At 41.9% G+C, this 11456-nt stretch overlaps 2 protein-coding genes across 5 annotated transcripts in view; one reads left to right on the forward strand and one right to left on the reverse strand.

Annotated features, from left to right (window-relative positions):
- The window catches only part of LOC122555753 (presenilin-associated rhomboid-like protein, mitochondrial), a 46336-nt gene that overhangs the window by 29734 nt on the left and 5146 nt on the right, over positions 1-11456 (forward strand). For all 4 annotated transcript variants that reach the window (XM_087993799.1, XM_043701839.2, XM_043701840.2 and 1 more), the window contains exons 5-9: positions 5397-5492; positions 6266-6415; positions 8354-8424; positions 9294-9395; positions 11002-11099. In XM_087993799.1, coding sequence (XP_087849925.1) covers positions 5397-5492; positions 6266-6415; positions 8354-8424; positions 9294-9395; positions 11002-11099 — 517 coding nt within the window. The remainder of the gene's footprint in view (positions 1-5396; positions 5493-6265; positions 6416-8353; positions 8425-9293; positions 9396-11001; positions 11100-11456) is intronic.
- LOC148148354 (uncharacterized) overlaps positions 1-11456 on the reverse strand; it is a 58432-nt gene that overhangs the window by 7243 nt on the left and 39733 nt on the right. Inside the window, exon 5 of the mRNA XM_087993801.1 lies at positions 2204-2308. Coding sequence (XP_087849927.1) covers positions 2213-2308 — 96 coding nt within the window. The 3' untranslated portion in view covers positions 2204-2212. The remainder of the gene's footprint in view (positions 1-2203; positions 2309-11456) is intronic.

An 11456-nucleotide genomic window follows, 5' to 3' on the forward strand; every position in this document is an offset into this window, starting at 1 on the left:
TGTTTGGAAAGTTAAAATCCCCTACCATAATCACCTTATTGTTCTTGCAGATAACTGAGATCTCATTACAAATTTGTTTCTCAATTTCCCTCTGACTCTTGGAGGGTCTATAATACAATCCCAATTTGGTGATTATTCCTTTCTTATTTCTCAGTTCTACCCAAATAACTTCCCTGGATATATTCCCAGGAATATGCCTCCCTAAGTACAGCAGTAGTACAGCAATATCCATTATCAAAAACACCAATTTCCTTCCTTTCTTGCCTCCCTTTCTGTCCTTCCTATAGCATTTGTACCCTGGAACATTAAGCTGTCAGTCCTGTCCATCCCCTGAATCAGGTCTCTGTAATTGCTATGATATCCAGGTCCCATATTCCTAACCATGCCCTGAGTTCGTCTACCTTCCCTGTTAGGCCTCTTGCATTGAAATAAATGGTGTTTAATTTATCAGTCCTGCCTTGTTCTCTGCTTTGTTCCTGCCTGCCCTGACTGTTTGACTTGCCTTTGTTCTCAATGTACCAGTCTCAAAATGAAATCTTTCCTCACTATCTCTCTGGGTCCCATCCCCCGCCTTACTATTTTAAATACCCCCAAGCAGCTCTAGCAAATTGTCCCTGCCAGTATATTATTCCCCTTTCAATTCAGATGCAATTCCTCCTTCTTAGGTCATTTCTACCCCAGAAAAGATTTCAATGATCCAAAAGTGTGAACCCTTCTTCCCTGCACCAGCTCCTCTGCCATGCATTCATCTGCTCTGTCCTCCTATTCCTACCCTCACTAGCTCGCAGCACCGGGAGTAATCCAGATATTACTACCCTTGAGGACCTCCTTTTTAAATTCCTGCCTAACTCTCCATATTCTTCCTTCAGAATCTCGTCTTTTTCCCTTCCTATCTCACAGGTTCCAATGTGTACAATGACCTCTTGCTGGTCCCTTTCCCCTTTGAGAACGTTCTGCATCCTCTCTGAGATATCCTTGATCCTGGCACCAGGGAGGCAATATATCATACTGATGTTTCACTGTCGGCTGTGAATTGTGATAGGGGACCCTATGGTCTGTACCTCTGACCATAGGGTCCCCTATCACAATCGATTGTTTGGAACCTGACGTACCCCTCATTACATTAGAGCCATTCTCGCTACCAGAAACCTGGCTGTTCATGCTACATTCCCCTGTGTCCTTCACCCCCCCTACATTTCCTAGAACGGTCTGTTTGTTTAAGATGGAGATAGCCACAGGAGACTCCTACATTATCTGCTTCCCTGGAGTTAACCTATCTATCTGACCACATCTGCAGCTTTCTCCCTCCCTATAACTGCCATCCATCACACCTGTAGCTCCTGTTAATTCTTTTTTGCCTCTAAAATTATGAGGGGCATGGATAGGGTAAATAGGCAAAGTCTTTTCCCTGGGGTCGGGGAGTCCAGAGCAAGAGGGCATAGATTTAGGGTGAGAGGGGAAAGATATAAAAGTGACCTATGGGGCAATTTTTTCACACAGAGGGTGCCACTTCAATCGATCCATTTGACCTGATAGGATTTGCAACCAAAGACACTTCCTCCAGACATAATCACCAGTAACATGGAAACTCTCCCTAAACTCCCATATCTGACAGGAAGAGCACATCACTACCAAAGGCCATCTTTGCTCCTTAACAATCCACAGACCCAGAAAAAAGCACTAACTTATTGCTCTAACAAAAAACTGCTCGAGGCTAACTTAATACTTATGGTTTATATTTTCAACATTTAATCAAGAGATAGATCTCAATAAAACATATAATCAAGAAAGAGCCCATTCTCTCACTATTGTAGATTTACAGCAAGATTACACTTAAACACTATGCACTTATCTGCTCTTATGCTGTGAGCTCTCCCACACAGGGTCCTCCAAGGTCAGCTGTGAATTTTGCTGTTTGTTAATTTTTTCCTAGACACATTCCGATGTCCAGAGGTACTTGAACTCAAACAGCAAAGGCAGTAATTATGCAGATTCACTGCTGTGTCGGACAGCAGTGTGGGCTTCTTTCTCTGACCGTGTGGTCACTGCCTTTGTTTCTCTTCCTCCTTTTTGAAGTGATGTTGTTTTGATCATTTCCATCCCCCAAAATTCCAAAACAATGCAACAGCATACGGAACAGTAATTGCTGCTCCTGGGATTCGAGGAAATCATCTGCAACACCTAAAATACCTCAAATGCTTACCTTGATTGCTCAGACCATTGTGTATAGCAGTTGGGATGTCATGTTGAGGTTGTGCAGAATATTGGTGATGTCACTTTTGAAGTGCTGTGTGCAGTTCTGGTTGCTCTGCAAAAGGAAGGATATTATTAAATTGGACAGGGTTCAAAAGATATTTACCAAAATGTTGCCAGGACTGGAGGGTTAGAGTGATAAGGATAAGCTGGAATATTTTTCACTGGAGCATATAAAGTTGAGAGGTGATCTTATAGAGATGTATAAGCGCTTGACAGCCATAGATAAGATGAATAGCAAAGGCTATTTCCCTAGGGTGGGGGTGTTCAAAACTAGAGGGCATAACTTTAAGGTGAGAGGAGAAAGACTTAAAAAGGACCTGAGGGGCAACATTTTCACATACATTTTGTGGAATGAACTGCCAGAGGAAGTGGTAGATTTAGGTACAGTTATAACACTTGGAAGACATTTGGACAGGTATGTGAATAGAGGGATGTGGGCAAAACACAGGCAAGTGGGACTAGTTTAGATTGGAAACTTGATCGGTGTGAATGGGTTGGATTGAAGGCTCTGTTTCTATGTTATATGACTCTGAGTTGGCAGATTAGCTATGATCGGAATGAGTGGCAGAACAGTGTTAAAGGGCTGAATGGCCTACTCCTATTTTCTATATTTCTCATATACCTTTGATTCTCTAAGCAATTGTCGTGAATTTGTGTCGTCTGGTTGGTGAACCTATTGCAACAGCTTCTCTCCAGCTACATTATCTTAGCATTGATTTTGTTCAGCTTCTGATCAACCTTCCACACGCAGACTGCAGGAGACCAATGCTGGTTCCACTTGCTACTCATACTGAGCATCCACAATTCCTGAGCTGTCAGATTGTTACTTTCCTACTCCTCTCAGACCTTGCGCCATGCCTCCCCATTGTTTACCTCTCTGCCTTGACTCTTCTAACCAACGTGGACCTGCTGCAGATCTGCCTCCAGATGCTGCAACTCTGTTTCTGTTTTGTTCCAGTAATGGGCTGCTTTTTGTCCTCTTCCCAAATCTCTTCCTAGGTAAGAGACCTCGTTTAGTGGCCTCCCTGATTAGAGACTACCATTTGTTACCACTTCAGGGCCAAGCCTTCTTCAGCCCATCTATTTACCTCATAGAATCCCTAAAGTGTGGAAGCAGACCATTCAGCCCACTGAGACCACACTCACCCACCGAAGAGCATCCCACCTAGACCCACTCCCCAACCCTATCCCTGTAACCCTGCATTTCTCATGACCAATTCACCTAACTTGCACATCTTTGAATTAGTGCATTGTTGGTGCAGTTAACATCACAATGTGTTCAGCTTCCTGTGGATGAGGCATTGGGAGAGTCCAGAGAACTTGTAACATATCGAGGGATGTAAGTGTAGGATTCCCTGTATGGATGGTTAGGTCTAAGCCAGTTCAGTCTTCTGCACATTAAACTTGCAGAAACTTTTGAAATTAAATTTCTTAATTTTTTTTGTTTAGTTTGACATTTTTCATGCTAGCTAAGATTGCAGACTTTTATGGGTTGTGGGGAAAAGTCAGGAAAGTAGGCATGAGAAGTATAAAACCATGAATAGTGGAGCAAACTTGATGGGCCAAACGGCCTTCTACTGTTCCTGTTTCTTGTGGTCTTATAGTCTTAATTTGGATGCAGGCTGTAACTATAAAAAGTTGGCCCATTCTTTTTTAATCTACTCCTGGATCTTGATCATTTTCCTTCATTTCCCTAAATTCTGCAGTACACTCCTGAAGGTATTCCCCCTTGACTGAGCTGCTGTTCACTAGCTGCTCTCTGTTATCCTACAGAAGAGATCATTTGTGAATAGATGAGGTAATATCCTGGGTGTAAAACCTTTGTGAATACCGAGAAGAATTCAAACATACTTATAATTGTGGCCCCATTCAAACATACTTATAATTGTGGCCCCATTCATTAATAAGGCCTGTATCAGTTGAATTCACTTGCAAATTTATCTGTTAACAACCTCTGTGTTGATTGCACTCCCTGCAGTGAGTCTGTCCATTGATCATTCTGCAGTTCCTCCCATTCTTTGTTGTTAGCCTGTAATTTTTAACAATCACACAACACCAGGTTATAGTCCAACAGGTTTATTTGGAAGTACTATAACTTGGTGTTGTGTGATTTTTAATTTTGTTCAGCTGAGTCCACACTGACACCTCCACATCAAGTCTGTAATTTTATCATTCCAGCACTGTTTAAACTCAGTGCTGCACCTCAGCCTGTTATTACCTTAACCTCAGCGTTGCCAACAGTTGTTGGACTTTACGGCATCAGTTAAGCTCACTGTTGTGGATTTGACTTTTAATCTTCAACAAAACCACCTTCTCTCTCCCCACACCACCACCACCACCCCCTCAAACCAACGACTGCAGCGTGTTTCCAAGTTTTAAAATGTAACATATCTTCTAGAAAGAGGAGCTGTCTGGTATTTTAGGTGTGAATATAGTGGCCTGTAGTTTATAAGTAGTATTGATAGTTAGTACTGTATACAGTGCCACTGAGCCATTATTACTTTGTAGCTATACAGTCACCTCCATAATGGCAAAAGTGGGTACTGCAGATGCTGGAGACTAGAGTCAAGATTAGAGTGGCACTGGAAAAGCACAGCAGGTCAGGCAGCATCTGAGGAGAAGGAAAATCAATGTTTTGAGCAAAAGCCCTTCATCAGGAAGCAGGAAAATTGACTTTTTGGGCAAAAGCCCTTCATCAGGAAGGGCTCTTCCTTATGTCTGTCAGAAGTATTGTCTGGAGTTTGGTCAGGCTGTACAAGCAGGCATAGATCCTAAAGTAATCCCCGTCTAATGTTTGCTTTCCCTGAGTAACAGCAAAAACACTGACCAATCCAGAGAAAAATCCTAATTTCTTCTTTCTGATATGAACAGATCTGTTGTTTCAGAATCTTGGGTTTATATTTTGGAATGCGTCTGCCCTGATTCACTCTTCTGATTGAAAGTTGTGAAAGTTTTTGGACACTGGCTTAAACTCTCAAAACATTCCTGGTTTGTAGGAGCTGGCTCATGTGCTGTGAAAATTATTAACACCTGAACCATACCCCTGTATAATGACATAGGTACCCTTAGATGCCATTTACTGGTTTAATGTACTCAACAATTAAGTTGCTTCACAGTCTGATTGTTCTGTTCTTTCGCAGGCATTATAGCAGCCAATGCCCTAGTGTTCTGTTTGTGGCGAGTTCCATCAATGCAACGGACCATGGTGAAATATTTCACCTCTAATCCTGCTTCCAGTAAGTGTGACAAATATTCAGGATTGTGCCCATCAAGATTTTACAACCATTTTCAGTTTCCTGTCCAAGCTTCCCTATGGGATTCTTTACATGATTTTGACACTCGTGAAAGAGACACATTCTGGTTCTTTTGTATGTTCTCTAATTACACAGTGCCAAAAGTTTGATAATGAAGGAGGGACAGATGAATTAATCCAACTCTAACTGAAACAACTGTAATACTGTTGCCTGTGTGGATTCTATATGAAATAAATCTGAAGCAGTTTTGACTGAATTACTGGTGAGTGTAGACTCACATTGGGGCATTCTGGTTTGATTTACTGGGAATGAGAACTGATTTGGGACTGTATGAGAGGTACTCATTTGTTGCAGACTTCCAAATCTGCTTAGGACTGCGACAGTGGCCTGAACCCTGTTGTTTCAGTTTATGTAAAACTTGAAGCATTTGGATCGAAAAGTAGTAAAGTGCCTTTAAACACATCTGTTGAAGAAAATATCTCATTTGAGATTCTTTGTCTGCTACTGGAGCACTCGTACTGAGACCATTAGCTTTTCTATGTATCAGTCAGTCTAATACCTTGAGTACCTTTATGCTGTGGTTATAGTGTACGTGAGTCTTATTATTGAATTTACAGTAAAACTGCACTGTGTTGCTGAAGTTACATTGGACATGTAAGTGTACCCTGACGTTGGAGATATATATGACCCTGCTTTCTCAGTTAGTGGTGAATGAATAGTGCCGACCATTCATATTGTTTTTCTTCTTGTTTAAGCGGCGTTGTGCTTACCCATGGTACTGTCGACCTTCAGCCACTATTCATTCTTTCACATGGCAGCAAACATGTACGTGCTATGGAGTTTCTCCTCCAGTATAGTCCAACTTCTCGGGCAAGAGCAGTTCATGGCTGTCTACCTATCAGCAGGTAACTACTTCGCTACTACAACTTCTGATCAGAGGTAGACCTTAGTAAACTTTAAGATAAAATGTTTTCCTGTAAGTTTGTGTAAGAAAGACATGCATATTGGAGCCCTGGGTGAGGATTGAATAGGTTAGGCATTGGGACAATGAACCTTTGTTTCAGAAAAATGTAGGGAGGAGGAAATTATATACACTGGTGCATTTAGAAACTGGAAAAGCAAGCAGGAAACGTCAGACTAATGAGAGAATTGACACAGAAAAGGGTAGGGACGGGCGTGAAAGAAGAGTTGATTTTTTTTGATATTCCATTCGGAACGTGCGCTGCTTGTCTAAAGTTGACAGCAAGATTCAATTATTGGAGAAAGTTTATCGAATTGCTTTAAGGAATAGTGAGAATAAATTGTGTTCAGCGCATGTGATAAAACCTGAAATGCTTATAAGCAATGTTGTTTTGAGATATTTGAGGTTGCTCAAGACATTTGAGTACTCGAGTATTAATAGATTAAAAGGGACTGGGAATGCATTTGACATTAGAGGTGGGTTAGATGGAAGAGAAAATACAATGCCCAAAGGAAATCCTGAGTTAATGGGCTAGGGGAAATAATTAGGAGGCATCTGCCAACAGCTGGACAACTGGTAGAAACATTTGAGAAGAAGTTACATCACCCAAAATAGATTTTTCAAAGAAACCATGATAGTATGTTGTTTTGAAGGGCACTGTGGCAGATTCTGAACAGAACATAAAAATTTAAAATATTTGGATTTGCAACCATGTTTTCAAGAAGAGAAGTTGGACTTAGAATGGGGAATAGCTAGATTACAACTTGAAGTATTATGATGCAGGTATAAAACTTAAAGTATACAGCCTGGGGAAAATGGAAAAGGTGCCAATTTGGGCAGCACTGCTGCCTCACAGCGCCAGGGTCCCAGGTTCGAATCCAGCCTCGGGTGACTGTCTGTGTGGAGTTTGCACATTTTCCCCGTGTCTGCGTGGGTTTCCTCCGGGTGCTCCGGTTTCCTCCCACAGTACAAAAATGTGCAGGTCAGGTGAATTGGCCATGCTAAATTGTCCATAGTGTTAGGTGCATTAGTCAGAGGGAAATGAGTCTGGGTGGGTTACTCTTCGGAGGGTCGGTGGACTTGTTGGACCAAAGGGCCTGTTTCCACACTGTAGAGAATCTAATCTTAATCAGAAACCTTATTTGGTGTCCCAGGTTTTACATGTCGGACAACTATAAGACTTGATGTCAACTACCACAGTATAGCAGAATAATGCAGTATCTGGCACATCAGGGAATCAGCTAGGGTAAGGATGAGGTCTGAAATCTTCCATGAGGCCAACAGAGAATTGTTAACTTACAGATTCAGAAAGACTGATCACAAGAATGAACACTTTCGTTCGCTGAGGATAAGCATTGCAAATGCACTGATTCCCAGTGACAGACGAATCAAGTCTTTTACATTGATTGTGACTTGGCTGCAGAATTGTCTGTAGACAGTACATGTAAGGCAGTGACCAGAGAGCTCTCTATGAGGAGACAGAGTATACGAGTTAGTAATGGAGTTTTTGGGAATGTATACTGTGCCAGTTCCCTCAACTCCACCATTGTTATATGTGGTAAGTTTGGGGTTCCACTATCACTTCCTTTCTCAAGGATACTAAGATTAATTGTAGAATTGCCATTTATACCCTGTTTAAGATTGAGCAGCGCAGCAATGGAATTGTGGCCAGTCCATATTATTTATTTGTCATGTCAGCAGAGGAGTAGAGATTTATATTTATGTGAGATGATTCATGACACTTAAATGTTGCAAGTGGAAATCTATGCGCTGATATTTTTCTTTGACCAAATTATTCCTGCATTTTCCCCTATTGTTTAACTGACAGTCTGTGTAAATAGCTGCTAATGATTATTGCATTTTATCTCTTGTTATGTTCCAGGTGTTATCTCCACGTTTGCCAGTTATGTGTACAAAACTGCAACTGGTCGCTTAGGAGCATCACTTGGAGCTGTAAGTGTCCTGTTACCTTGAAAGATCTTAAATTATTATTAAAATGTATTGTTGATGGAATATGGTGGAAAGTCCTGGGAGCTACAATGTGTTGCAATGTTCTGTCGAAAACAGCTAGATTGAAAAGATATTCTTGTGAAATATTGCAAACCTCAAGCCTGCTAAAAAGTAGACCCATCTAGTCTACTTTCCTTTTATTCTGACAGTAATAATCAATAATATGTCTAATTGCAAGATACATGTCCAGTAAGATCCTAATGAAATCTCAGCTAGTTATCCTGTAGTCTTTCTCTGAGAGCTGTTCTGAAGCTCCCCTGCTGCCAACTCTTTGTGAACTAATCCTTTTATTTAATCTCCTATCTGTTTCTAGTGCTTGTTCTTCTATCTTGTATCAAATCCAATACTCCTGACTCACCACCTTCTTATTAACTTTGTTACTTCAGTCATGTTTCCCAACCTAGTTGGCACAGCGTTGCTTCTTTAAACCATAAACTGTGCATTCAGTGTTCGGATCTTTCTGAACTTTCAACAGTTTAATGCTCCAGTTACTTTTCCCTTTTCCTTGAAGTAGAATGGATGGCTGTATGATCATTGTTGCTTGAGTGTCCCAGTGTCCCATCACCCTTTCATTGCTTTTTGAATCAGTTAGAGGGATTGAAGTTTAAACACAGAGTTCCGTGTGACATTCTGAAGCAACGTTCCCAGCATTTGTGTTCAAGGCTGTGGGCATGATCCCAGTATGTATTTCCCTGGTCCCGTAAGGCATTCACAAGTAGTCATTTTCATCACATTGCCTACAGATAAGTTTGCAAATGTGGATCCACTTTTTTTTTCTTCTCACCTACTGTTTTGTCTTTTCTTCACACTAGTCTGGTGCAATAATGACTGTCCTTGCTGCGGTCTGCTCCAAAATGCCTGAAGCAAAACTGGCCATCATCCTGCTGCCCATGTTCACCTTCACAGCCAGCAGCGTAAGTTTCCAATGCACCTTCTGGATATGGTGTAGTTTAGCTAATGCCTAGAAAAGTGGGTTTTATCTATCTCAATATTGTTCACATCCTGTCAGAAGAAGAGAATATTGCTGCAAGAAGGCGCATTTTGTTGAAGCTTTTCTTCATCAGGACATTGGCAAGAAATATCAATGGAAAGAGGAATACTTTTTAATTACTGTATAATCAATTTAAAATTGTTACTCAGGCTCTCAGTGTGACACACTTGTGCATGCTGGGAGCGATGTATTAATATGTAGAGCCCTTTTTTTTGCAGACAAAAGAAATGTACGCATATTGTGCTTGTTTCAGCTTAACAAAATAGGCAACGGCCATTCTGTAGTTCAATCCTGAGGACATGCCAAGAATTTCCTTGAATTAAGCTTTGCAGGCAACTATGCGTGTGCGCTCATTCAGGAGCACGCACATGCACACGCACACGCACACGCACGCCTGTTTCCAAATATAATACATTACCACATTGAATTTACGTGTAAATTACACATGCACAGCAAAGTGCGCGCAGCTTTGAAAAGTGGTTCAGTGGTGGGGAGAGGATATGTTGGATGGGAGTAATCCCCCAGTGTGAGGAGGGAAGAGGGCCCCCGAAGACTAGGAGGCGACAAACCCTACTCTCCCTCTTGCTCCCTTCTCCTGCACTCCCCTACTCCCCTGCTGTTTTTCCCCACACCAAACCCAAACGAACCCCCACCCCCACCAAACACCTCCCCCCCACCCATCCCCACAAACTCTCTTCCCGGTTCTTGATCTTGTCCTTTCTCACTTAGTACTTCAAAGAGACAGCTACACTACACTAGATAGGAATAGCTATAATACCATATAATTATTTATACAATGTATCTGCACAGTACCATACTTATTTAAGTCTATGCTTTGTGTGTATATTTCAACATCATCTTCCTGTGAAAAGAATGGACATGTATAATGAGTCTTGTGGAACCATCACGAGACATGCAAAGTAGAACAGCTAAGATTTCCTGTACCGAGCAGCATAGTACCTCACAAGTGTTCACGCACACATGATTATATACTTCATTAGATTAGATTACTTACAGTGTGGAAACAGGCCCTTCGGCCCAACAAGTCCACACCGCCCCGCTGAAGCGCAACCCACCCATACCCCTGCATTTTCCCCTTACCTAACACTACGGGCAATTTAGCGTGCACATCTTTGGACTGTGGGAGGAAACCGGAGCACCCGGAGGAAACCCACGCTGACGCGGGGAGAACGTGCAAACTCCACACAGTCAGTCGCCTGAGGCGGGAATTGAACCCAGGTCTCTGGCGCTGTGAGGTAGCAGTGCTAACCACTGTGCCACCGGGCCGCCCATTACTTTTATGTAGTCCTTAAGCTCCGCCAGTGACACCTCAATGTCCCACCCTAAATCTAGCATGCACTAAAATGGTAGATGCCTCTTCTGTTAATGCTTAGACATTTTGAGACCTATTGACCTGGTTCTTACTGTTTAAGAAAGTCAGGATCTATTTTGTTGTTTCCTAAATATAACCATGAACAGCTAGGATGGCTATTTGCAGTAGAGTTTACATTTGGTTTTGTCTGTTGCAGGCTCTGAAAGCAATTATAGCCATGGATACAACTGGCCTGATTCTGGGATGGAGGTTTTTCGACCACGCAGCTCACTTGGGTGGTGCAATCTTTGGAATGTGAGTCTGGGATCACTTCAGCCGTAGCAATTATTGTAAACAGTGCTAAGAGTTCAGTGTCCTGATATTGTAGTGAAAGGATTCTTCAGATGATGTGGAGATCTTGGGTTCAAAAGACAATGTATGGAAGAAGTTATTTGTGGATTACTCTGCCAACTAACAGTGTAATCTTTTGGTGGATGATTAAAGATCAGTCAAGATGGTTAGGAGGTTAGGCAACTGTCATCTGCAAGTGGCTAATCAGTACATCACAAGTTTGGGTGAAAATGTTGGGTAAGAGTGAGAACTGGAAAAGTAACAGAATGAAGAAAGGGTCTAACAAAATACTAAGCAAAGCAGGGATATTTTTACAGGGGA

This window comes from Chiloscyllium plagiosum, unplaced genomic scaffold, assembly GCF_037043375.1.
Source record: "Chiloscyllium plagiosum isolate Xiang-an unplaced genomic scaffold, Cpla_swu_hap1 HiC_scaffold_13, whole genome shotgun sequence".
Taxonomy (NCBI): Eukaryota; Metazoa; Chordata; class Chondrichthyes; order Orectolobiformes; family Hemiscylliidae; genus Chiloscyllium; species Chiloscyllium plagiosum.